Source organism: Penicillium verhagenii (genome assembly GCF_028828195.1).
Source record: "Penicillium verhagenii strain IBT 33310 chromosome Unknown utg000002l_segment0_segment0, whole genome shotgun sequence".
Classification (NCBI taxonomy): domain Eukaryota; kingdom Fungi; phylum Ascomycota; class Eurotiomycetes; order Eurotiales; family Aspergillaceae; genus Penicillium; species Penicillium verhagenii.
In genome coordinates this window covers 2,516,242-2,541,214 of record NW_026643166.1, presented here as the reverse complement: position 1 = coordinate 2,541,214, position 24,973 = coordinate 2,516,242, and the positions used below count along the sequence as shown (strand labels likewise).

The following is a 24,973-nucleotide window of genomic DNA, read 5'->3' as shown; positions in this document are numbered from 1 at the left end:
ATACCCGGTAAAGATACTCCTTGCACAATGGGCAGTACGCTGGAGGGCTCTGGGTGTTATTTATTGCGTACAACAACTTCCGTTTGGAAAGAAGCGCGAGATGTGAGTCCGGGCGGCGAAGAGAATATCGAGTCTTGGCACGAAATTCTGCCGGATCGACTCAATTCCAAAACTCGACGCCGACTTTGTTCTTCGATACCCCATCAAACCACCAAGACCAATGGCTGCCCTACCGACAATGCGGCCACTAGGCTGCCTGCGGTCCTTGATTAGAACTCAGGATGCCTTTCAGCCACAGATGACCCGCCGGTTCATTTCAACAGCCTATTCGAAGAGACCCGAGCGTGTCCCTCTCCCTCCAAATCTTCCCCAGCAATTCCTCTCACAATTACCGCTGCGTATGCAACCGCAAAATGGTAAGTGCCTACGGATTTCTCCAGGTGATTTTTTGTAGGTGTGTTATGCTGACTGGAGCCGTTTGTTCAGCTTCCAAGCCCGTCAAGGTCTACCCAGCTCCTCCCTCCACCCGCAAAGCATGCAAAGATCCCATCGGAAAGATCACCGAATCCCAGCTCGAAGTCCTTGACCCCAAGGGCGAGCGCAAGGCCCTGTTCGACTACCGCCGGAATACCCGCAGTGTCAAGCCCGGTGATATTGTGCGCGTGACTTTCAAGAACGGCGACCCCTTCAACGGTGTGGTGCTGAGTATCAAGCTCCGCGGTATTGATACTTCATTCTTGTTGCGCAATGAGCTCACTCGTGTGGGTGTTGAGATGTCGATCAAGGTGTTCAGTCCCAATGTGCAGAGTGTGGAGATTGTCCAACGCGCTGAGCGCAAGCCCCGTCGCGCAAGACTGTACTACATGCGGTTCGTCAATTCCATACTACAATCCGGCATCGTGACTACTAGCAACATCATACTGACAAGGATTTATCAACAGGTCCCGCAAGCACGACCGCCGCAGCGTGGAGAACGTTGTGGCCGCCTACGTCCGCCAGAAGCGGGCTTTCCTGGGTGGCAACCGCCAGAAGTGATTGCGCAATGGCGCAATATAGTTCATTTAGCATATTCCAGCCTGTATTATTATCTGTCAATAGTAAATGTGTTTCTACTTCTAGACATGGTTCCTTCAACTGCACTGCCAAAACAAAAGTAAGCTTCAAATCTACTTGGAAATTTCATGGTAATATCCACGGATCATTCCCAAGGTTCCATCGAGACGAACCGGACTGATCATACTTTGTATCGAAATTGCATGCTTTTCTGGGGTTTTGGTCAATATCAATTTCAATGTTGATATATCGCCCAGCGCAGCTTCAACTATTTAAGTAAGTACTATGGAGCTAAAACACGTGCAGGGTCAAGCCCGAGTTCCGCCTCAATTCCCAACCCCCTTCAAACTTTCAATACCTCAACCAATCTTGTATATTGGCCAGATATATGAGATACATGTATATTGGATCTTCATTATTTCACAGAATGGTCTTCTCTTCGGTGTTGGTGTCAGCCGTGGCCCTGGCTTTAGCCGCCGGTCCGAACCCTGTTATCGGGACGATTACCTCTAGTCTTCAGCACATCTTGCAGAACACCCATGGCGGCGAAGAGTACCAATATCCCACAGATATTACCCGAGACATTCCTCCGGTAAGTGATTTGACCTCGTCGCTCAATACTGGATTCAAATGCGCCTTTATTCCCCTTCGGCCGCTTTGCCTTGGTGAACTGGATTAACGTCATGTCTACTAGATTCCCGTTCATTCTCACAAGTATGTTAAGCGTTTACATATCTGAATACGCCTATTGGCAATTCGCGTTTCTATTTTACCGGTTCTAACTTGTCGTTAATAGTGACTATTGGAGACAAGAGCCATTCTGGACGGGTATGTTACCAGAAGCTTATTCGCAATAATTGTATTAACCAAATCTTGGCAGGTCTTTCGAAAGGATGTACATCAACCGAGGCAGATGTCTGGCTATACAATGGCACGCTATATGTAAGTTCGGCTTGTACCATCATTATCGAATGACCGAGCTAAACTCGGCTGGATAATCCAGGTCGGTCATGATCAATCTGCCTTGACAAAGGACCGAACGCTTGAAACCCTCTACATCAACCCAATCCTCGATGTCTTGACTCGCCAAAACCCAGATAGTCCTTTTGTGACTGAGCCCACTAAGAAGTGAGTGTTTTTATTTCTAATATTCAATTCTATTCCATTCCTAACCAGGCCAAAATAGTGGGGTTTGGGATACCGCGCCAGACCAGACTCTCTATTTTTTTATCGACGTGAAAACCTCCGGTCCGGAGACATTCAAGGCTGTCATTCAGGCTTTAGAGCCCCTCCGAGAGAAAGGATATCTCTCCAAAGTTGAGGGCGGTAAAGCCGTTACTTGGGGACCGGTCACGATTATCGGCACGGGTGAAACTCCACTTGAGATGGTGACTTCTGTCTCCGATCGCGACTATTTCTTCGATGCCCCTCTTGCAAATCTCAAAGACCCCAAGTATTCGAGCATCGATGGCACAGTTTCACCGATCGCGTCAACGGACTTTGCTGCCGCAGTTGGCAAGTTAACAGCTGATACGGACCCGCTCCTCACGGATACGCAGCTTGGGGCTCTTCGTGAGCAGATTGCAATCGCAACAGAGCGGGGCATTGGCGCGAGATACTGGAACACCCCATACTTCCCAATTCGAACGCGAAATGCAGTCTGGAGGACGCTTCTTCGCGAGGGAGTTACGCTTCTCAACGCTGATGATCTCGATGCAGTCGCCTCTCACTTTTAACCCTCATCTCGAAACAACCACAAGAAGAGCTTTCTTGGATAAAATTATGGGCCCAATCCACTCTATCGTCCATTGGTGGCTCCTATTAGCAGTATAGATTTTAATTTATGTATGTACTAAGTAGACTTGGTCTCACAGAGCTCCCGCCATAAGCATCCATGTTGCATCATACACTGTTTCACTTTCACTTTCTATTCACTTCCCCACCCGGTCGCCATATTCACCCGTCTTTCGAGTAAATTAAACACCAACTGATCTCTACTGCTATCTTGTCAATAATCTTATCAGTATTTGAACTCTTACTTTCCATCAATTCAATCTCTTCCACGACATATCACTGAATATCGGTCGGTACCTGGCACGTGATCAGCAACGACAGGCCAAAATCACTGCATATTCGAGCTCCACTACTTCTCAGTCCAACCTCGCCCAACATCCAATCTCATTGGTCGAAACTGAAAATGGCTCATGGTGATCTGGGAGATCTCTTGGCCAAGGTGCTCCCCACCGGGGCCGAGGTCACTGTCCGCCATATCTCATCTACACCCGTCCCAAGTGTCGCCCTCTTCGCCGCAGCGCCCGGCCATCAGCCCGAGTCCACCTTTTGCGAAAATCACTTCCTTTCCGTTTCAATTGACTCGCCCAAAGATGCCGCGGCTGAGATCATTGTTTTTGGAATTGAAGTACTGATCTACAACTCGGCCCACCTTACCACAATATTTGTATCGAAGGCTGATTCCACTGGCCTTCTGCACCTACTTAAATTACCGCAGAAAGTCTCGGTCCTGAGACTGATCACTCATACCTTTTTGTCTCACCTGGCTCGCACCCACCAACGGCCTGGGGTACGCTTAGTCGTGTCGTTGTTTGCGCGTGCTCAGAACCAATACATCTTCCCCGGCAGCATTGAGAATGCGGAAAAGCATGTTCTCAATGACCGAGGCTTGATCAAATGGTGGTGTCGCGCTATTGATCCCATTCTCAATGAGCACGAGCCCGAATCTGTCTCGCAGGATAGCAAGCCAGTCGATCAGACCATAGAGGCCTCCAAAGCTTCCTCAACCGCATACTTGATTGTCCCTGGATGCGACCGCCTTGAAACCCGCGGCTTTTTCCCTTCCACTTCCAAAAATTATGCACAGGGTCAGCCTCGATGGCTCGCAAGTTACCCGTTGCGCCAAATGGTTGATGATCCCGCCGCTCCGCCCCGGTGTCTGATTCCCCGGCTTCCAGATGATCCCAAGACACGCTTTCTGATCGATCTGGATGACGAACTTCCAGAACCTACCCAGGGTGAAACACAATCTCTTCAAACTGGCCAATGGCGAAGTATCAAGTCTGTGGACCAGTTCTGGGAGATGATGTCATATCGACAGGAGTGCTCTGCTGGCCGACTGGTTGGGTTCCTCTGGCTTGTCATCAACCCTCCTGGCCTGATCAACTCGACAACAATGGCTAGCCAGACACGTGCATCTATTGAAACGAGCTCGGGTTCCCACGAAGCGGAAGCCTCTAATCCGTTGGAGGATGAGCACCCGCAAGAGGTTTCCAGTAAGGCAGAGCCTGGGTCTCCAAAATATACAACTGCAGTTGGTACAATTACACCAGAGGAGACTTCTGAACACCTTCCAGTGTCTTTTGACCGCCCTTCCTTCCAGACCGACATCTTAGCTCCTTCAGCGAATGACAACCCATTCTTCTGGCCCGAGGCCGGCCGAGGACAAGTGGTTCTCGATGCGGAAGATTATAAAAAGATGATGGACGGGGTCCTAGATCATTTCTATGATGAAACAGAAATCGTTGCCAGCACTCGACTCTATGTTGATCAGGTAGCTTCTCTGGCCGATCAACTTACATGGGGCCAACGGGTAGTTGGCACTCATACACATGAGGTGGCTGCCGCTCAACCTGCAGCTATAAATAACCTTCTCAACGGTAGTTTAGTACGCAAAAGGAAGAAGCCGGAAGCTGAGAGTGGAACCCCCACTAGGGTTGATGCAGATGTCGGCCCGGCACAACCGAGCGGGACTGGTGCCGACGCTCCAGCCCAGGCAGCTGTTGTTAATGTTCTCGGTGCCGGCTTATTGCGGAAGAAGAAGAAGACATGATTATCTTGGGTTTCTCTGGTTGGGTCAGGAGTTCTAGGTCAGCTTGAATGGCAGCTATGGTTATGGTTCACGTTTTGATTTTAGTTTGGCCGGCGGGATGTTAGGGTGCTACTTTAAATATTATTATTTCAACGTTGTTGATGTCGCATTTGATCCAATGGAACTCATATAATTTGACATGACTATCAATTGATTCTGATCATTCCACGGTTCGAAGCCAAAAAAGAATAGGTAGTAGCTATTTGATGGCTTCAGGTTTATGTACACAAGTTATATGTACACTAGCGGAGCCGCAAAAACAAGCTTGCTTGGCCAAAGCTCAAACTACTCTGGACATATCACATCTCAGATGAATTGAATTGACAGCCCAAGTGATATTGAATAAAGATTTCATTTGCTCAAATTAAACGTACTTTTGAGCTATGCTAGTTCGTTTAGCTTACTTTTGCTAATCAAAATCAAAAGCACCAAACCCAAGAATTGTAAGCAAGGCGGTGCGCAAGGCAAAAAAAAGGGAAGCCGCTATATCCGATCCGAGCTGTGATGGAAACCAGCTCCACAAGCGGCCCGACCAACGCACAATTGCGCATACTCTTGCAATCGAAGCTGGATCTTTCTTTCTGTCCTAGAATGTCCTCTTCGCCTGCGTTGTCACCGTTTCTCTGAGTCCCATGCTAGAGCCGATCTTGCATTTCCTCCGCAGGTCGCCCATCGGTGATGGCGATATGCCTGTGTCCGTCGCGGCGGGCTGGATCGGTCTGATCTGGTATATCGTCGTGCTGTGCGTGTGTGCCTTGGGTTATATTCAAATGTATGTTTCCGTTGAAGCTCGAGGGGCTTGTTGTGTCCTTTTTCGTGAACCCTGACGCGCCCCGCGACGTTATTGAGCGGGGGCGTGGAACGCAAATTAGCGTTGCCTGATTACGACTGTGGCTAACCTCGAATTTCATCTAGTTGGAGATACTTTTTACAACAACCACGCCCCTCTCGCCTCGCTAATGATCCTGATGCGCCCCATGTCACTGCAATTCGCCCTGTTAAAGGCCTAGAACCACATCTTTACGACTGCCTTGCTGCCACCTTTCGACAAAAGTACCCACGCGACAAACTTACCATCTGCCTATGCGTCTCGACCCGCGATGACCCTGCCTACCCGGTCCTCTGCAAATTGATTGAAGATTTCCCTGATGCCGATGCGCGTATATTTGTCGAGGAACAGGATCCATTGCTACAGGATGGCGGATCAAATATTTACACGCTTGGACCGAACCCGAAGATCCGAAACATGAGCCGTGCATACCGTGAGGCCAAGGGAGATATTGTTTGGGTTATCGACTGCAATGTCTGGGTTGGGAAAGGCGTTTGTGGTCGCATGGTGGATAGGCTTTGTGGAACCGGATCAAAGCCTGGAAAGAAGTATAAATTCGTGCACCATTTGCCTCTAGCGGTAGATGTTACCGGTGAAGACAATCTCAATGAGGAGCGACAGGCACTTTTGGATGCTTCAGGTGAAGCCCCAGTCGCGACTGATGCGGTGTCATCTAGACGTCCGGAAGAGGGGCTCGCCAGCATGATGGCCTCTGGTGGTGGTCGTTTTGAAGAATTGTTCCTCTCCTCGGCACACGCGAAAATGTACACAGCTATCAATACTGTTCTCATTGCGCCATGTATCGTGGGCAAATCTAACATGTTCCGGCGCTCGCATTTGGACTATCTCACAGCTCAATCGCCAGCGGGTCCCAATCCCCGAAACCCCGGCATCGATTTCTTTTCGGACAACATTTGCGAAGATCACTTGATTGGTGACCTACTATGGCGAAAGAATGTACGGGAAGAGAAAGAAAATGGGGAAAGATGGGGCAAGCATGCCATGGTTTTTGGAGACCTCGCCTTCCAGCCTGTCGCAAACATGCAAATTCGAGCTTATATCGCTCGACGAGTGCGATGGTTGCGCGTCCGGAAATTCACAGTACTTCTCGCGACTCTCGTTGAGCCCGGTACTGAGTCCTTTGTATGCTCGCTATATGGGGCATGGGGTATCACAGCAGCACTGGCGCCATACCTGGAGCAGAAAGGTTTCGAATTCGCATCTACTCTTGGAACATGGCCGTCTTTCTTCACCATCTATGTGCTCAGCATGTTATCTTGGATCCTCGTTGATTGGACCCTCTACATCAAGTTATACTCCGCAAAGACTGTCGAATTGGACCAGGACACTCCGCTTTTTGCACGGCCTGTGTGTAGTGATTCCTCTCAAACAACCCGCCGTCCATTTTTCCAATGGTTTGCTGCGTGGCTGGGCCGCGAACTGCTAGCTCTACCTATTTGGCTCTCGGCCGTCTACGGTGGCGTGACTGTTGTCTGGAGGGATCGACGCTTCAAGGTTGGATTTGATGCCAAAGTCCGAGAAATAGAATTCGATCCAACAAAGCCTTCAGAAGGCTCTTCTTTTACTGATTCTGTGGTCAATTGGTTCCCAGCCTTGCCACGGAGCAAACATGGGGAGGCCAGCAAGGCCCGCCGTGATTGATTGATGAATACAAGACCATGTACACTATACGAACAACAACCCACCTCAAGTATGTTCCCGGTTTTCTGCCGGTATGAAAGATCGGGTTCGGCCTCATCTCGGGTATTCGACCCAGTTCAATGCCGAAATGCCATACAATAGATTTAGATACTCATTCAAAAATTTACTAAATGTCTACGTTTTACCTTTGGTCTCCCCTTATAACCTGGCTAGAGATAGTCTACATTCATGGATGGTCTTGAAATTAGGTTGTCTAGAGGGCGTCGGGTTGTGTACCATGGAATACACAGATTATTCACCTGTAGGCTACAGATTATTGCTCTTAGATTTTGGGTAAACAGAGGTTCAAGTCGCTTTTGTCTATATCCTTAACTTTTATTCATGGATCCATAAATCACAATCAGTCATCCACATCTAAATTCATCATGCCGAGCTTTCTCCCTCAGTAGCACCGCTCTCCAATGCAGCCGCCTTCTCCGAGCTCAACAGCCACTCAACAACCTGTCTGCCAGCAGACATCTCTCCGGCATTATCAGCACCCTCCTCGCTCTCACCAATAGTCATCTCAATCTCCTGGTTACCCTCCTCATCCTCCTTGACCTCCTCAGCAGAAGCAGACCACGCAGCCCGCTCAGCAAGGAAAACAGCATCGTGGCCAGCATCATTCTTGATAGTAACATCGGAACCAGCCTCAACAAGGGCCTTGACACACTCCAGGTGGGTGTTCAGGGCAGCCCAGTGCAACGCCGTGTTACCAGAGTGGTTACGGTGGTTCAGGAATGATGTGCGCTGGGCCGCTTCGGCGCCAGCGAGTTTTTGGAGAAGAGCGTTAAGGATTTCTTGGGGCCTTGTTAGATAAAACTGAAATTTGTGATCAAAATGTGTTGCTTTTGACTTACCGGAGTTTCCATTTGCGGCGGGGAAGTGCAAGACGCAGGCTCCGGTGCCGCCTTCGCTCTCTTCTTCGGTGTCGATGGCGGATGCTACGATCTGCCACTCCGGGCAGCTGTGCTGCGAGGAAAGAGTGGCGATGTCGGAGTTCAAAGCTTCGAGATCACCGGCTCGGGCGTCGTAGATGAGGTCTTCAATGGCCTCGGCGGAAAGTGCAACAGGCACGGAGGTTGTTGAAGGAGACATTATTTATGAATGTCTGGTAGATATTCAAGTTTTAAAGAGAAGTCCTCGAGAAGTGCAAATAAGCTTCTGTTTTTGAAGTTGGAGTTCTTGCTGCGGAAAAGTGGGTAGTCTTTTTTTCTTGCTGCGGGAAGAGAATTTTATATGTTCTGTGGTGGGGGTGTCAGTGAAATGATCTGGATGGCAAGTTGCGCGCTGAGTCAAATTAAAAACGAGAGAGAAAAACTGAGATCAATTGCGCTGTAATCAGAGAATGTGTTGACAATTTTCTCTGGATATAGATTGAATCCTAGCATTTCGCGAGTTTTGCGCAGTCGTTGATAAGTGCATTGATCAGCGATGCTATTAGATCCACCAGAACCTCGAGCAGAACTTGGGATTTGGTGCGGGCAACCAGATAAAAACATGGGCTAGACTAAAAGGAATTGATATATCTTACCTCTGCTTTTGTTTCTCTGGAGTAGATCTTGTTGAACCGATGTTCGCCACTATCGAAGAAACTTTGATATGTCAGTCACATGACCCCGCGGTGGGGTCTTCAACCAGGTCTATACATTCAGCGCTGAAAGAATGAGAAGAGGGAAGAAGAAGAAAATAGCAAATAAAAATCAGTCATGAAATCTCCATTGAAAGTTGGTTGGTATAGTAGTACAGATGCTGTTTGGATAGAAATCATGAGTCGGTCAGAAAACACAATTGCCTCTATGCACAGGTCCCCAAGCAGAAAATAAAAGATACTAGTATAGAAAAAAGACCGCAAACGCCCCGAATTCAACACCTGGTTTGGGCGAGAATCACCGAAAGACCGATAATGATGCGAATGGAAATGAACCCCCAAGAAGCGGTGTACTCATCAGTCCCGTAACCACGCCCTCCGCTTCTCCTCCTTCCTCTCTCGGCGCTTCTCCTTGAAGTCCTTCAACTCTTTCTTGCTCAGCTTCTTGGCGCTGCGTTCAGCCCGAAGACTCCGGCCATCGTGTGAATTGGCTGCAGCATCAACATCAAAGAACGCATTCATCTGGCGGTTTGACTTGTTCTCGTCGTTGTGGTTCTCTGGGTTGATCGATTGTGCCTGCCATCGACCTGTGAAGCGGTTGAAGGTTCCAGCGGCCGCGTAAGCGGCAGCCGGGTCAACCGCAGCTGTAGATGTCTCTGGTGTCTCTTCATATTGCTGCGCATATGAGGCTGTTGGGTCATAGTCTCCATGGATGGCGGGGTTATAGCCACCGAGCACTGGTGACTTTGATCTCGGGGGCTCTTGGTTATCGGTACTGGGTGCTGTGCCAGGAGCTGGTTCTGTTGCTGCTTGTTCGGGTACACGAGGATTGTCCCATTGTGAGAGTTTTGTGATTCGGTTGTAGAAATAGTACGATTGCGACGTGGCATCCCACACAGGTTCCCATCCATCATCATTGGTTTGGCCAGGCGGTGCTTCGTCAGGGAGTGGCGGGGGGACCTCGTCGGGTAATGGGGGTGCAATTGCTGTGACTTCTCCTTCCTCGGTTTGGTCGGCTTGTGATTGTTCCTCGTCCTCATGCTCCACTGTGTTCTGTTCCTGCTCGTGTTGTTCGTTTTCTGTCGCGGTGTCGAGTTTCTCTTGAGGCGAGTCGGTCGGACTGTCCGCGCGCTCCTCTTGGGCGTCAGCAGAAGCACGCGACTTATCAGACATCCTGACAATTAGCACTACTTTCCCGGTTTAGGAAAGAGTAAAGCGCAGTGAAGTAACGCGCTGGCATGTCGGCGTCTCGGAGTTTGGGGCGCAACTGAGTCGCAAATCGGCCTCACCGCCTACCCTAAAACGGAATTGAAGTATAAAAAGCCCAGGTCAAGAGTCAAGGCATGTCCTTACTTCATCTATCAATAAAAATGTTTCATATTTAATAAAATTGATTTTTTTCTTGCTATTATCCAGGGGGTTTTTCGGACGAATGGTAAAATATAAATTTTTGTCATAAATTAATGTCGGTGTCTGCGTCTAGATTCTCCATGGCTTCGTTGAGAAGGTCGCGATTCATCCCTAAAAACCACAGTCCTACCGTAAAAGCTATGAGGATGATAATGCTGGTTAGTTTCGTCCCAAACGAAGCCCACCGCAGCATGGTTCCATTTTCCAGGAGCTTTGAAAAGCTCACGCCGATCAAATGGCAGCCCAAGTCCCATGTTGAGGTCCCGGCTCCACTTCTCCAACATCTTGTCGCAAGTTATAAGCCGATCAATAAAATTGTTGTGAGGGAAAGGGCCAGGGACCTGGATAGATAAGATGGGATCGCTAATGATTTTTAGCATGCATTCGATCTCAACTTCGTGGGTTGGAGACTCCCAGGTAGTTCCATGAAGCACTTCATCCCGCGCATGCTCTAGAATATCTCTGTCTGTCTTGTATATGTCGCGGGCGTAGTTGAATCGGATATGAACCCACATGTAGGGAGCTCCGGCATCAGTGTAGTTGGACATTACTAGTAGGTAAGTTCGATGTTTGGAAAAGCCCAGGCCTTTACCCGAGTATCTGAATAATCTCGGTTGGTAGAACCTGCAATGTTTTTTAAAGATATAAGGTAAGATCATACGTAGAAGAATATTTTGCTGGAGATATCTCGATTCTTAAATAATTGATCGCGGAGCGATCAATGGATTTGACAGGTGCTTTGATTAGTTGTGTTTCCAAAGAGAGGGAAGTGCTTAGACTGCATAGGTGCAAGTTCTTTCAAATGCGTTCAAAGATCAATGCCTTGAGTGTACCTTTCAAGCCCTTTGAACGGATTAATTTTTTTTTTTAGAAAAACAACCCTTAGTTTGAAGCCTTTTTCACTAGTTGCTTTGTTCACTCTGTGCTTTGTATCTATTGTTCTTATCCGAGAATAGCTTTCTAGGTTCATCCCTGTAGTATTGAGGATCGACAACCGGTGATATACATATATGTTCATAATATCAATTTGGCAATATATTTTTAAATTGCGCTTGTATGCTACTAACACATGAGGAGATACCGAGCTGTAGATGCTCCCAGGTAATTTTAACAGCTGGACTTGAGCCAAATCACCATGTGCATGGATGCAAGGTTTAGTACCGCCTACTTTCTTTGACCTCAATTCTTTATTTTGCACGAGATGATTTTGATTTAACGCCCATTTGACAAACAAGCTACATATATTGTCCCGCTGTACATCAATTAAAAATATACCCAGCCGTTCAAATGTTTTAAAGTTGAAACTTTTGAAGTGCAAAGTTCAATGTTCCTTGAACATTTGAAGCTTGAGGTGCCCTTGAGAGACATGAAACCGAAAACTTTACCCGACATATATTGATGTATACATGGATACATATATTGACCACATGTACACATGCAGGTTCCAACATTTTTCCACCTCCACCATTCAAACATTGAACATTTGAATCGATTGAATCCAGCACTGAGATGTCTATAATAATGTTTTCACTTTTGATTGGCTACCTACATACTAGGCTTTAAAGATTTTAATTTAATGAAATTATAGATGAATAAACCCCCAAATTTACCTAATTTATTAATCAAAATCAGAGCACTGAGCTTTGGAAGTCTGGAACACATAGATCCAGACGAGAGTCAGGTGGGACTTCGGGATGTCTAGACTCTACACTGTACCTTTACCAAGTAGGTAAATATTGCATTGAGCCTTGAAAACAACATTGAAAGCTACCATTTGACTATTGAAGTGGCCTATGCGTCTCTGAAATTCCTAGGTGGATAAACCACAAATTTTGAAGAGAGGAAGAATTCTGGTTGACGATCGATGATCACCCACGAACAGCAAAAATTGAGTATCTCAAACCGGAATTTGCACTTTGGAGCTATTAGTAGATCTATGGATGTCTATAGGCCTTTCGACTAAGTACTGCTGCTGAGGAAAACAAACATCACACATTCAAATCAAATTTGAGCCCACAAAAGCCGTGGCAACAGAGATTGTGATATACATCAAATGGATTGCATCTAATCTCAATCATTCCAAAATGCAAGATCTGAGATGAGAAAATACTAGTCTACGATGTGGATCTTGATAGTATGATACCATCTATGTATAGAGAGTAAACAGGGGTTGTGGGATTGCAGGGCAAAGCTAAGGGGCAGTTGGTGAAACAAGGGTCCACGGATTACTTGGCTTCAGTATCCAGTTCCTAGTAGTAAGCTTTGAATCAGCACCATAGAATTGCAAATACTGGGAACTGATGAGAGAGTGTTTGCCAACATAGGGCTATCCACGCAACTGTAACCTGCCTACGCCATTGTTTTGGGAACGAGCTCACATGTCCCGATCGGAGAGTTTCTCATAGTAAATAAGCAGCGTTGCGATTTTCAATTCTTGCTCGTGGCTCAAGGGTGAAACAATGCAGGGAGGGCCAGAGTCATCCTTATGATTCGGTCAAAATCGGTGGTCGGTATCCCTTGCAGCGCACCTTACCCTGCGTCACGCACTCCACAAAGTCTTGTCCCAATTCTCACCGCAAGTCCATTGCTTAAGGGCCTTAACCTTGTCCAAGGGACTTTGTAGGACCGGATACATGCCTTAGTGCCCGAAACGCTGCAGGGACCAGAACAAGACCCCAAAGCTTTGTTTGGCCCCCTGTAGAGCTGGTGGCTGGGAGTGGAAAAGATATCCGTGAAAGATCTACCAGTCAACGTATTAGCGTAAACCAATAGAGTTTACTTTATTTTTTCTTCTATTTTATTCTTTAAACAGAAATTTAGTACTCAAAAGTATGAAGTAGTAGTGCCCTGAGCGCGGTGTAGCAGTAGAAACATGGTATGTCGGTGATCTGTACATGTATGTATACTATGCACCCCACGACTGACTCGTTTTGTCTTTGAAAGCACCTTGAGATATTGAATTAGTGTATACATGCAGCATAACGGTGTGGTAGTGGATCCCAGGAACAGGGTGAACGAACTAGAAATCGAGGGATTTAGGAATGCGATGGTAGGGGGGTCTCGGTCGCGTGAAGCCCCATACCCTAGACCTAGTAGATCCATACCAGGAGATTGAGGAGCGTGCTTTCACTCGAGAAAACCCTGGCAAGTGGAGTCATCTTCCCTCACATGTTGCATTCCGGGGAGAGGGAGGGAGATTACTCCAAGCAAACAAACACAAGATCATACTCAGGAACTGGAATCGAAGGGGCTCACAGACCGCCACTGAAAGTGTATAAAGCATCTCCATTCATCGCCTCAATCTACTCTTTTTTCATCACGCATCACACTCTTTAAGCTTCACTTCTCTAAAGTCCAGTCTTCTTTCCTCCGCATATCATTTTCTCCGAGACATTCGTTCAATCCCGAACCCACAGTCACAATGCAGTTCACTATCTCCGCCGTTCTCGCTCTCGCTGGCCTCGCTGCCGCCCTTCCCCCTGCTGCTCCTCCCAGCGCTGGTGGTGTCGGTAACGCCAACGGTGTTGGCAACAAGGGCAACACCAACGTCCGCTTCCCTGTCCCCGACAGCATGACTGTCAAGCAGGCCCAGGCCAAGTGTGGTGACCAGGCTCAGCTCTCTTGCTGCAACAAGGCCACCTACGCTGGTGACACCACCGATGTCAACTCTGGCATGCTCGGTGGCACTCTCAGCAACCTGATCGGTGGTGGCTCCGGCTCCGACGGTCTCGGTATCTTCGACCAGTGCTCCAAGCTGGATCTCCAGATCCCCATTCTCATTGCCATTCCCATCCAGGACTTGGTCAACCAGAAGTGCAAGCAGAACATTGCCTGCTGCCAGAACTCCCCCTCCAGCGCCGTGAGTTTTCCCATTATCTACTCTCTCTCCATCAAATCTAACCATCTCACAGAACTCCGACCTCATCGGTCTTGGCCTCCCCTGTGTTGCCCTTGGCTCCGTCATCTAAGCGTATCATTACGCTTTCTGGCACTTCGCGAGAAGCATTGGCCACCATGTTGGGCCTCTGGGCCTTGGCTCAGTGGTCCTCGGCATGGCCGCGAAGATAGACCGTTACCGATTATTGGGGGTGGATTTTGGCTTCCTTAGTATTTGTTTGAGATAGTTCGGCGACCTGTTACCCTCGAGACTGTGTATCATTAACTGTGTCATGTGGCACCCACTCGGAGAAAGAAGACTGTTTTTTGTTTTTACGTTGATGTTTTGGCATGGTGCTTTTGCTTCTTGTCTTGTGCATTGGATCCGTTCTTAGCTGCAGACTAGCTCGGTTTTCTTCGCATATATAAGTTTAATCCATTAGAATTGTGTCTTGATTTAATCATGGGAAAGAAAATGGTAGAATTTGTGGCTTTAAATATGAGTAGAACACTAGTAAAGACTTGCAGTTAACATCCGGTTTTTTGTCTTCTCGTCAAGAGGCTCTCGTGGCAAATGTTTCAAGCTTGTTCTTCTTATCGAAAGACTTTGCCTTGAGCACTGTGTAGTGGCCCTACCTTTTCATCAACTTTTCACTTTCAAAGTACAATATGTAGGGCACATCAACCATGGATTCAATATTGCTTGTCAAACCCCTTTATTATTTGCGTCGCTATATCGTCAGGTTATTGACTTCAACTTTTTGTAGGCAGGATATACGTTGATTCAAATCTAACTAGAATCACCACGGCCGCCCAAACCCATTCCCATTCCAAATACCAAACTCTGTATCCCGACTACTCAACCCATTAAGCTCCAACCACTTCAGCTCCGTTTTCTCGTCAAGCGGAAAGTCTTCCTTCACACTCGATGAATCCAGCCACTTAGGGTTGGCCGGAACTCGCTTCGACTTTGACGAAGACCTTGAAATCTTCAACGAGGTACTCTTCAGTAAACCTGTCATTGATCTCTTGATCTTTGAACCTGAATTTCCATTCCCATCTTGAAGAACCCCCACTGTCCCTCCCCGAAGATCGACACTCTGAGTCTTCATACTCCTTGTTCTCCGATGGGCGTTTTTCTTCCCACTCCACCTCCCATTCGTATCAATCGGATCCTGCAACTTCTTTGGCGGCGTGTCAAAAGGCGATTGTACGGTATCCATTTTCAACACCGGGTACTCGGGCATGGACAATGCTCTCACAGCGCGCCTGGTTGCCGGATCCAAGGCCTCGGCGTTGTCGAACAAAGTCTGAAGATTCAAGTCTGCGGGTGTAAGGCGTTTCCGATGAGTGGGTGACTCGGTGGGTGTGATAGGGTCTTGGTTTGAATGACGGATTGTTGAGGCAACGCTATCCACTCTTGTGAGGGAGCCTACAGTTGACGGGATCTTGATTAGATCTTTCGAGTCTTCGTAGGGTCTGTTGGGCTTCGAGATTGATAATTTGCGTGAGAATTTGTTATTGCGGAATGAGTGGGTAATTGACGATATGAAGCCCATGGTGAATGACCGTTTGCTCTTTGTATATAACAGTAATATGGAGAGTATATAGTAAGATAAGAGCAGGATGTATCGGCGATGGTGGGATGCAGATTAACGGAGGTGTGTAAGAACAGATCAAACCAATCTGAGGCAAATCCTGGGTAAGATCTGGGGCAAGGGGGACAGGAAAGCCAAAATTACTCGTATCTGAATTTGTAGATTTGTACGAATTATACCGATCTGCCTTGATATCTTGACATCGATCTAACGATGGAGCTAGTGAATACGGTGATGCTGCCGATCGCTTCATATAGAAAGCACTGATCATGCTCTTGCTACCAGACTACGTACAGACTTGAATTTTTTTTACTGCAGAGGAAATCAAATTCATCGTTTTGCATTTAAAAATCGAACAACACTAGCTCTCGCGAGCTATATGTCAAGCATTTTATCGCAGTATCTACTAGTATATACAGACTTATACAGGGTAGTCTGGGGAGTCTGAAGTAAACAACATCTCCATACACAGTGGTAACAGCATCACCTTCACACCGTACAGTAATTAATGCTCCAAACATTTATGATCGGAGTTTGCAGAGCCAATCTGTTGTAAATTGTCTGCGAGACTGACCAAAACAGACCCAATTACAGGCGCTACAACTTGCATTCCCCAAGGGCGCAAAGCAAGGTAGCTTCCGAGTCTCCACAAATTACAGCCCCTTCAGACCAACACGAGAAGCTTTAATGATGTCCACGTCATTGAGTGATTTATTATCGCTTCATAGAGGTATGTGTGGACTTTGTTATTCCAAATGCTGTTGTGCGGCTGGAGATTATTTATGGAATGTCCCATGCGCTGTGATCTACAACGCCATGTCGATCTTTGAAGGTGGCTGCCTCTGGCATTTAGTAAGAGATATGCCGCATTGACCTCTTCTCCGCCCAGGCTCTATAGCTAGTAGTAGTAGTAGTAGTAGTAGTAGTAGTAGTACTAGTTAGTCCCTTGAGGCGGCGGTGATGTCTGGTTTGAGATATGCATAATGTTTATGAGAAATGCCACCTGAACACTATCATGTTTCAAATTGCTTTAGGAAAACGGTAATTCTATTGATTCTTCAAGCAAAATGATACATAAGACATAAGAGCTAGAAAATTCCTCACAGCTTGCTAGCAGGAGCATCGCTAAACAGAGACCGAGTCCGGCTCATAGCCTCCAGTGCCTCCTTCTCAATTCTATCAAGCAGTACAGCGCAAGTTGGAATGTCGTGAATCAATCCAATGACTTGACCAGCAGTCCACACCTAATGCATCGTCAGTATCTCGCGTTTCAAATCCATGTTATAGTCACAACTTACTCCATAGTCCTTGTCGCCGTTGATGAAGACCTCACGACCGCGCTTGCCACTCACATACGGCGCGATCTCACTGAACTCGCCGGTGGTGCTCTCCTGCTCAACCTTGAGAGCGTCCTTGGTGACCTGGTTGGCAAACAGCCGCGAGGTGTTCTTCCAGCGACGCAGAACAAGGGCAGTATCCGTCTCCTCGGCGTTAACAATAGCCTCCTTAATCTTTTGGTGAATGGGAGCCTCAACAGTGCTCATGAACCGAGTACCCATGTTAATACCCTCCGCGCCAAGAGCAAGAGCAGCAGCCAGACCTTGGCCATCAGCAAAGCCACCCGAGGCGATGAACGGCACACCTAGTTCTTGGCGCGCACGGCTCAATAGGATGAAGTTTGTGATGTCGTGCTCACCGACGTGGCCAGCACACTCGAAGCCATCGATAGAAAGGAAGTCCACGCCCAGCTTGACGGCGGACTTGGCGTGTCGGATTGTGGTACACTTGTGCAGGATGATGATGCCCGCCTTCTTCAGTTGGGTGATCACAGGACCTGGGTTGTTACCAGCAGTTTCGACAATTTTGATTCCTTCATCGATGATGACCTGGGCGTAGGCACCGTAGTCTGGGGGAATCATGGCGGGGAGGAGGGTCAGGTTGACACCGAAGGGGTACTTGGTCATGGTGCGGCATCGTCGGATTTCCTTGCGCAAATCTTCAGGGGTGGGCTGGGTGAGCGCTGTGAGCTGGATTTAGCGTAAAAATCAGTATTAGATGGTATTAAAACTTTGGCAAGAGTCAACAGGTCTCGATGCAAGACTTACAAGACCGAGTCCTCCTGCGTTACTGACAGCCGAGGCCAGCTCAGCATATCCTACCCATTGCATGCCACCCTGCACAACGGGCACTGTGAATAATTAGTACATAGAGACAAAACAAGGGTTCAACGGCTTTGAACTTACCGCGAATGCCCAGCTTGCGCGTGAGGGCGGTGTTGAAAGGCATCGTGTTGGAGTACAAGTCGCTAAGTATCTAATCGAAGCAGCGCTGATGCTGGTGTTGTAGCTGAGAAGGGATGGAAAGAAACGTAAGTGAAAGAACTTAATATGTAGAGCAGAAAAGTTGGCAAGAATATGGACACAAAGATGTACAAATCCCCAGAAGAAACGTTGGAGGATAAAAAGGAACCCCAGGTTCAGGGCTTGCCGCGGACCTCTGCTGTGGGGAAGGCGTAAGTTGCCGAGGTTCGCGGGCCTAATTATGGATTAGTCGGCTTCCAGGATTACTAGTAATCATACATGTTGCTTCTCCTCGGCAACATGTATGATTAATCCATCGAAACTTCAACAAACTAACTAGTTGGCCCTTCAAAAGGCCATTGAATGAGTAATATTCACTGTTGTTTTATGATAAACATTGAATTTTGGGAGCCCCCATACTGTGGAATTGTCTCTTCCATGTATACTAAGGCAACCATGGAATCATGGACTACTAGCATGTGATGAACCTCGTGGTTGAGCAAGCATCATTTGATTCGGTGATTCAAGCTCCGCATTATTGTGACACTTCAAGTTATCATAGATCTTGATTTAACTCTAAGCCTTTTTTACAGACTTAGATTAATGATCACCAAATCCCCAGTAGTCCATAATAGATATGCGCAGAGCAGCCTTGGGGGCGTACTCCCGAGTAGAGTAGGTTCGGGCATTCAACGTTGTGGCAACGATAAACAACTCTCCCTTTATGTCTACAAAGGGCCAAGAAAACCCAGATGGAGATAGCTCATGTTAACAATCAATAACCAACTTGCATTTTTCTTGCGTTTAAACTATTAACTGCTAGGAAATTTGAGATGTAACCCTGAATATGAAACCCATCGGACTCATAGAGAAGAGACAAATGGGCGATTAACGACGGGAGAAGTCCTTCTACGAATCTCAAAAATCTCTCAAGGTCGCGACAGAATGTCGAAACCAGAGAGTGCTGACATCAACTTCATCCCAAGATGTGGTACATCAATGTAAGCGGAGACTCGTGAGGAAGAAAGAAAAAGAGGAGGAAGGGGAAAACGGCAGAGACATAAGTGGGTGACAAGCGAGATCGCATCACGTGACCCAATCTCTTGCTCGGGAAGAAGGATCTTCCGGACGTAATTGCCTGCATTTCCATTGGTTCCCGGTTCTCAATCCCGTGACGGGCCAAACCCGAGGTTACCGTTCCGATCATTCGCGATAGTCGTTCTTCACTTCACAACGTGGAAGAACATCGCCAACAGACAGCATAATGTTCTCTCAAAAGGTTGCCCAGCAGTCGCTGCGACGGCGTATGTTTTGCCCGCTCCTGCAGAACCCCCAGAATTGACCCCATTTGACTGACAATTTTCCCCGGGATCGCAGTTGCCGTCCAACAGCCGAACCTCATGCAGTCAATGGTGATGCGCGCTTCTCCCGCCGCCATTGCGTTCGGCAACGCCCAGAAGAGGTCAGTTCTCTTGCATCTAGACACTATGCTAGATACGACGATATTTTTTCCTTCTCCGCAGTCTCGAATTGACATCCCCACGATCTCCATACGTCATTCGCGCAAAACCAATCCCGATCCCTAAAACTAACCCGAGACAAATTCCTGTACAGATCCGTCACCTCTTCCCCCAACACTGAGGACCCCACCCAGATCCTGGCCAAGCAGCGCCTTAACCGCCCTGTCGCCCCTCACCTGAGCATCTACAAGCCCCAGATCGGCTGGATCGGTTCCTCCCTGCACCGTATCAGCGGTGTCGCCCTCTCCGGCACTCTCTACCTGTGGGCCGCCGCTTACCTCGCCTCGCCCACTCTTGGCTGGCACTTGGAGTCTGCCTCCATGGTTGCTGCCATGGGTGCTCTCCCCGTTGCCGCCCAGGTTCTGCTCAAGACCACCTTGGCCCTTCCCTTCACTTACCACTGCATGAACGGTCTCCGCCACTTGACCTGGGATCTCGGCCGTGCTCTGTCCAACCCTGCTATTATCCGCTCCGGTTGGGCCGTTGTTGGCCTGAGCGTTACCAGCGCGGTTGCTCTTGCTTTCCTGTGATTCCATCCCTCATACCTCTGAGTTTCCTTGTGTTATTAAAATGATTTTGTCGAATTATCATACATGAAATCTGGTCCAGTGGCGCGGCTTTCAGAAGGCGCTATTTCTTTTATTTTTAACTATGTGACTTCTTTGATTTAATTCTATTTGCTAAGGCCTTGAATCTATTCCCAGTAGACATTGAGTGCATTGGCGCCAATTTATGCACGTTTACATCTTGAAAGATACTTATATCTTGCTACTACAAGGTGATCAATGTTTTTCATGAACCTATTGTATTTCTGAAAGTTCCTTGGGCCAAGTATTCCTCCAAAGATGATCTGATAGAGCCCTTTCTCCCACAATATCCCAGCACGGAAATTCCAAGGTTGAGTTTCAGCAGCAAGGTTCCCACCTTCTTCGCCTCAAGTGCTTCCTCAAGCACAATAACTCTCTGACCATCTCAATAATGCTATCATATAATCTTGTTCCAGCCTTTCCTACATAGCCAATAATCCCGCGAATAACATTGTTCGAAATATCATCTAGAGTAGAAATTAGCACCGCAAACTCATATCAACTTGACATAATCAACAAAGAACAGTTTACCTATTAGCCGCTGTTTCCCTTAACGCCAAAAAACCCGAAAGATTCAATGAATAACATTCAAGCTGGGCTTGGAGGAGGGTTGGGAGGGAAGGGCCGAGGAGAAGGTGGATCTTGTACTGAGTGATCACAGTATGGGACCTCCGCTGTGGAAGTATAGACGACTCGGGTCGAGGAGACGAAGGAATATTTATTGAAGGCCATTCTGAAGTTCTTCAAAGGCGTAATGTTCCAATAGAAACAAATGTTATTTTGGATGGACTTTTGTCGCGAGTAAGTATCGAAGATATAATTCAATAGAAGTAAAATAGGCGCTGGAGAAACCTTGAACGTTGGAGGGCAAGGCAAATTAGGTAAGGTTTAGAAGAAAAGAACAGAGACTTGATGGCTTGCAAAAACGATTCATTCCCGGCCATTCCCCTCCATTTAATAGTCCACAGACCCCTAGAGCAATCGGGCCCTTGGGAGGCGCCATCCCTCACAAGTCGTACACCGCCATCCGAGAATCCCAATCAAGCATCTCAAGGATCCAGAAAATTCCGTTGAAACAATGGATACTTTCCCCATGTCCTTCCCTTCCAGCCATTGAGATCTGGAATCATTGGATCTCTTGGTAGACCCTGCAAGGGCCCGACGGAAAGAATTGGATGTATAAACCGTTGGACGAAGCCGTCACACCCGTCTCGACCTTGTGTGTCTTGGTTTTATGATCCATATGGTGAAGTAGCTTGTACTTACGAGGTACAGTACACTACCGAGCTTTCTCAACGGTGGGCTACGGAGGTACCTAATCGGTACCTACAGTCGATACTTACTATATACGATACTCCACCTAGTCTTCAATTATAGTGTCATGTATCATGCGACGCACCCATACACGATGTCAAGTATCTAGAGGAATCTGCCCGGTGGCAAACCAACATTTGACAGGATTGACTCGCAGTGCAGCGTTGCAACGAAACAACAAATCGTTGACGGGCTTTCTCTATCCGTCTCCTTCTGACTGAAGATCATTTCCCTAGAGCTTCCCGGCAGCTGCAGCTTGCAGTGAAGTGACACCAGCGGTCTGAGCCGTCAATCCTCGGTTTCTTGCAGGGATAATCTGCTTTCTGCAATATTACCCAAGTGCCTCTGTTTTGGGAGTGCCTCTCACTCTTTTTCCCTACAGCGGGAGTTGATTCTAGAGGGCTGCTGTTGACCCTGATCTATTGCGGGGGAGACTAACCTATTATTTTCCTGATAGCATTGCATCTGTGGCTGACAGCTTTCTATCAGAGGTATTATGGAGGGAGATTTGAGGGCCAATCGATACCCCTATAGATACCCCTATATTTTAGCCAAGTAATTTTGACCGAGTGTGGCAATCTATGAAGAGGCTGATGGGAATTCGAGGAATTACCTCTGTTTGGCATTCTGTAACTCGATTCCTCGCCACTGGCATTGTTTGTATAGTATTATGTACTAGCGACCCTTTCATAATGGGATTATGGAAGTTTCTTTGAGCCAGTAAAAAACTTGTAGCCTGCAGATATCACTCAATGCTCCCACCATAAGAGGCAATCTAAAACACAGGAAGCTCAGGTCCGCAAACAAAACAGAAGTACCCACACACGTGGATCAAGCGTTGCGTCCCGCAGTGGGACGGAAAGTCTCTTGCCTTATTTAGGGAGTTACAAAAGAACTGACACCACAGCTTGTTCCCTGAAGACTGGGGGCGGGAAACAAGGGTTTGTTCGAGCCAACCACCATGTCTCGGCCGGCTCCACGACTGCCGAAAGCCGCTGGCGACATCAAGCAATCTCAAAATCGGCTGTGCTTCGATCTTGTTCAACCTTACTTCTCTTCGGCCGGAGTCGGGAAAGCCAACGGTTATTCCATAGAAGGCCATGGAATATTCTCCGTAAGCTTCTGCTGCGTCGTCTGGGGGTGATCCAGAACCCTACTTTTTCCAGATCGGTGTTACCTATAAGCGGCTACAAGCCTGGGTCTTGGTGGTTGGGCCGCGCTTAGGGTTTGTCGCTGCACTTGATTGTATCGCCTGGTGTCCAGTCGTAGACCTAGATGGGGTTACCTAGCAGCGCTTCCGGAGCTGTCCGGATTGATAATGTGGGATCACAAGTAGAAGCCATTGCATTGAGATCATGCTATAGCTCAATTATCCAAAGAAGGATGTTGCAGTAGACGGATTGGAGCGTGTCTCTGATAGCTAAGCTATCTGTTTCCGTAGAAGTTTGAACGGCAGGTTGCAGTGAGATTTTGGATAAAGTCTGATAGCATGGGGAATTTAATAAAATCACACAGGGCCACTGCATAATAAGGTAGGAAGGCTGCAATGAGTATCGAAATGCGATAAACCTGATTATTCCAAACGGCGGCATGATGAGCACTATGAATTGAAGGGAGAAAAGAGAAAACACTTGACCGCTAGAATTAATATGCGGACCCTGCCAGATAAGGTGAGTCATGACACAGGCTTAGACGTGCGTTGAAGCATGGCGGCGTCGGATGTTTACTGGGTTAGTTCCGGGGCCAATGGGAATCTGAGTGTACGGTGGGTTCTCGGAATTTATCGATGCATCAACTGCTTCAAGTCTGATACAATCCTAGTCCAGGCAGGCCTTCGAGGAAAATTAGAAGCAGCAAGCTTCCACGCAGCAGCGGTGAAGGAACAAGACCCCAACAGGTCGCCTAGTTGTTCAGTTTGAAATGCAAACTTAATGCAAACTGAGCAATCAAATTTGCTTGGAGCCATTAATCCCCGGAGCATACTAATGCACTATGTGTGGAGAAATCTCTGAACCCAGTAAGACTTTCATAATCAAATTCACGAAAGAATGAAGTCTGGAGTGTATTAGTAGTCTAGTACAGTTTGAAGTACTAAGAAAGTTGGGGATCAACAAGGGAGTGGCAGTATCCACACCGCCGAGGCCGAATTCTTCCCATCTTCACGGCCAAATCCAAACTCCGCAGTCCAACGTCCAAATCGCCCCCATGGCTTCGAATCTTTCTACACGAGCGGTCAGGTCCGCCTGCGCCGCGTCTAAGGCTTCTCCTCGCTCCCTGTCTTCAATTATTCCCCGTCGCTCCTTCGCCACCAACCCGGAGACTTCAGCCGAGCAAGAAGACCAACCCCGATGGTCGTACACTCCCCCGAAGACGAAGGCGCCCTTCAGCATGCGCATGCACTCGCAGCGTCCTTCCTTCCACAATAATTCAAACCCGGAAACTCTTGACAAGTTCTACATCCGCATGCTGGGCAATGAGGGTGACAAGCTTCTCTCGGAGGAAGTTAAGTGGTTGGCTGTGACACACAAGAGCTTCGACCAAGGACGTCGTGGATTCAACGATCGATTGGCCTTCCTAGGTACGTAGCTGGAAAAGGGCTGGATAAACGAAGCCAATTGATAAAAAAAAATGGCCACTTACGCGTATTGTTGCTATAGGAAAACGCATCGTGCAATTGCAGACTTCGCTCGCTCTCGCACAGAGTGCCAAGATTACAACCGATGCACCAAAGGCCGATCAGCACGGTCGCGTGCCATTCTCTCACCCTGCCCTTGAAGGACTGGGTAACCTCTCCTCGACCACCAAGAGCTTCCTGACCGACCGCACGAAGATGGCCGAGCTGGCGCGCAAGTACGAGATGCAGAAGGTTGTCCGATGGGAACCCCGCAAGGTACGCAAGAACAATCGCTCTGCTTCGTTGTAATTTAAGTACCATGTTACTGACTCTATGGATATTATAGCCCGACCAACTGATTGCATCTGGACTTGAGCTGGTTCTGGCGCACACCATGTACGCGGTCATTGGAGCAGTCGCATTGGAGAAGGGAGGACACATTGCCAACAAGCTGGCGCAGGAGCGGATACTCGAGCCTTTGGGTATCAAGTCCGTCTCCTCATAAGATGTGACCGCAGCATATTCCCGGCGTTTTGATTTTGATGTTGAGGTGACTGGTTATTGTAGGCAGTAGGGGCCAATCTCCCTGCAAATTGTATATGTATTTTTAGAACTTCCGATTACATTTGACTATATTGCAAAATACCACTAAAATCTCTTGAATTAAATCTTTGGAAATTTTATTTGGAAATTTTGA

The 24,973-nt window shown here is 47.7% G+C and overlaps 12 protein-coding genes across 12 annotated transcripts; 8 read left to right on the top strand and 4 right to left on the bottom strand.

Moving 5' to 3' along the window:
• Positions 1-220: 220 nt before the first annotated feature.
• Positions 221-1,035, top strand: N7466_000919 (mitochondrial 54S ribosomal protein bL19m; the record flags this gene model as incomplete). Its single annotated transcript, XM_057160317.1, has 3 exons — positions 221-416; positions 487-868; positions 942-1,035. The coding sequence occupies 3 exons, from the start codon at positions 221-223 to the stop codon at positions 1,033-1,035; spliced, it is 672 nt and encodes a 223-aa protein (XP_057026565.1).
• A 445-nt stretch (positions 1,036-1,480) lies between these two features.
• Positions 1,481-2,789, top strand: N7466_000918 (uncharacterized protein; the record flags this gene model as incomplete). The annotated part of the gene is made up of 6 exons (XM_057160316.1): positions 1,481-1,645; positions 1,748-1,767; positions 1,850-1,881; positions 1,934-1,995; positions 2,057-2,181; positions 2,240-2,789. The coding sequence occupies 6 exons, from the start codon at positions 1,481-1,483 to the stop codon at positions 2,787-2,789; spliced, it is 954 nt and encodes a 317-aa protein (XP_057026564.1).
• Positions 2,790-3,250: 461 nt separating this feature from the next.
• Positions 3,251-4,897, top strand: N7466_000917 (H3 histone acetyltransferase RTT109; the record flags this gene model as incomplete). The annotated part of the gene is made up of 1 exon (XM_057160315.1): positions 3,251-4,897. The coding sequence occupies one exon, from the start codon at positions 3,251-3,253 to the stop codon at positions 4,895-4,897; it is 1,647 nt and encodes a 548-aa protein (XP_057026563.1).
• Positions 4,898-5,526: 629 nt separating this feature from the next.
• Positions 5,527-7,427, top strand: N7466_000916 (putative ceramide glucosyltransferase; the record flags this gene model as incomplete). Its single annotated transcript, XM_057160314.1, has 2 exons — positions 5,527-5,708; positions 5,852-7,427. Coding segments are annotated over 2 exons (1,758 nt in total), but the record flags the coding sequence as incomplete, so codon positions are not given.
• Positions 7,428-7,850: 423 nt separating this feature from the next.
• Positions 7,851-8,564, bottom strand: N7466_000915 (ankyrin repeat domain-containing protein; the record flags this gene model as incomplete). Its single annotated transcript, XM_057160313.1, has 2 exons — positions 7,851-8,266; positions 8,327-8,564. 2 exons carry the CDS (start codon positions 8,562-8,564, stop codon positions 7,851-7,853), a joined length of 654 nt encoding a protein of 217 aa, XP_057026561.1.
• An 850-nt stretch (positions 8,565-9,414) lies between these two features.
• Positions 9,415-10,230, bottom strand: N7466_000914 (WW domain-containing protein; the record flags this gene model as incomplete). Its single annotated transcript, XM_057160312.1, has 1 exon — positions 9,415-10,230. One exon carries the CDS (start codon positions 10,228-10,230, stop codon positions 9,415-9,417), a length of 816 nt encoding a protein of 271 aa, XP_057026560.1.
• Positions 10,231-13,888: 3,658 nt separating this feature from the next.
• N7466_000913 (hydrophobin family protein) lies at positions 13,889-14,435 on the top strand (the record flags this gene model as incomplete). Its single annotated transcript, XM_057160311.1, has 2 exons — positions 13,889-14,326; positions 14,379-14,435. 2 exons carry the CDS (start codon positions 13,889-13,891, stop codon positions 14,433-14,435), a joined length of 495 nt encoding a protein of 164 aa, XP_057026559.1.
• A 708-nt stretch (positions 14,436-15,143) lies between these two features.
• Positions 15,144-15,902, bottom strand: N7466_000912 (uncharacterized protein; the record flags this gene model as incomplete). The annotated part of the gene is made up of 1 exon (XM_057160310.1): positions 15,144-15,902. One exon carries the CDS (start codon positions 15,900-15,902, stop codon positions 15,144-15,146), a length of 759 nt encoding a protein of 252 aa, XP_057026558.1.
• Positions 15,903-17,041: 1,139 nt separating this feature from the next.
• Positions 17,042-18,227, bottom strand: N7466_000911 (NAD(P)H-dependent flavin oxidoreductase; the record flags this gene model as incomplete). The annotated part of the gene is made up of 4 exons (XM_057160309.1): positions 17,042-17,185; positions 17,240-17,968; positions 18,047-18,129; positions 18,185-18,227. The coding sequence occupies 4 exons, from the start codon at positions 18,225-18,227 to the stop codon at positions 17,042-17,044; spliced, it is 999 nt and encodes a 332-aa protein (XP_057026557.1).
• Positions 18,228-19,505: 1,278 nt separating this feature from the next.
• N7466_000910 (uncharacterized protein) lies at positions 19,506-20,291 on the top strand (the record flags this gene model as incomplete). Its single annotated transcript, XM_057160308.1, has 3 exons — positions 19,506-19,545; positions 19,619-19,703; positions 19,856-20,291. The coding sequence occupies 3 exons, from the start codon at positions 19,506-19,508 to the stop codon at positions 20,289-20,291; spliced, it is 561 nt and encodes a 186-aa protein (XP_057026556.1).
• A 2,332-nt stretch (positions 20,292-22,623) lies between these two features.
• On the top strand, positions 22,624-22,951 carry N7466_000909 (uncharacterized protein; the record flags this gene model as incomplete). Its single annotated transcript, XM_057160307.1, has 2 exons — positions 22,624-22,776; positions 22,829-22,951. 2 exons carry the CDS (start codon positions 22,624-22,626, stop codon positions 22,949-22,951), a joined length of 276 nt encoding a protein of 91 aa, XP_057026555.1.
• Positions 22,952-23,867: 916 nt separating this feature from the next.
• Positions 23,868-24,781, top strand: N7466_000908 (mitochondrial 54S ribosomal protein mL57; the record flags this gene model as incomplete). Its single annotated transcript, XM_057160306.1, has 3 exons — positions 23,868-24,240; positions 24,320-24,552; positions 24,623-24,781. 3 exons carry the CDS (start codon positions 23,868-23,870, stop codon positions 24,779-24,781), a joined length of 765 nt encoding a protein of 254 aa, XP_057026554.1.
• Between the last annotated feature and the right edge of the window lie 192 nt (positions 24,782-24,973).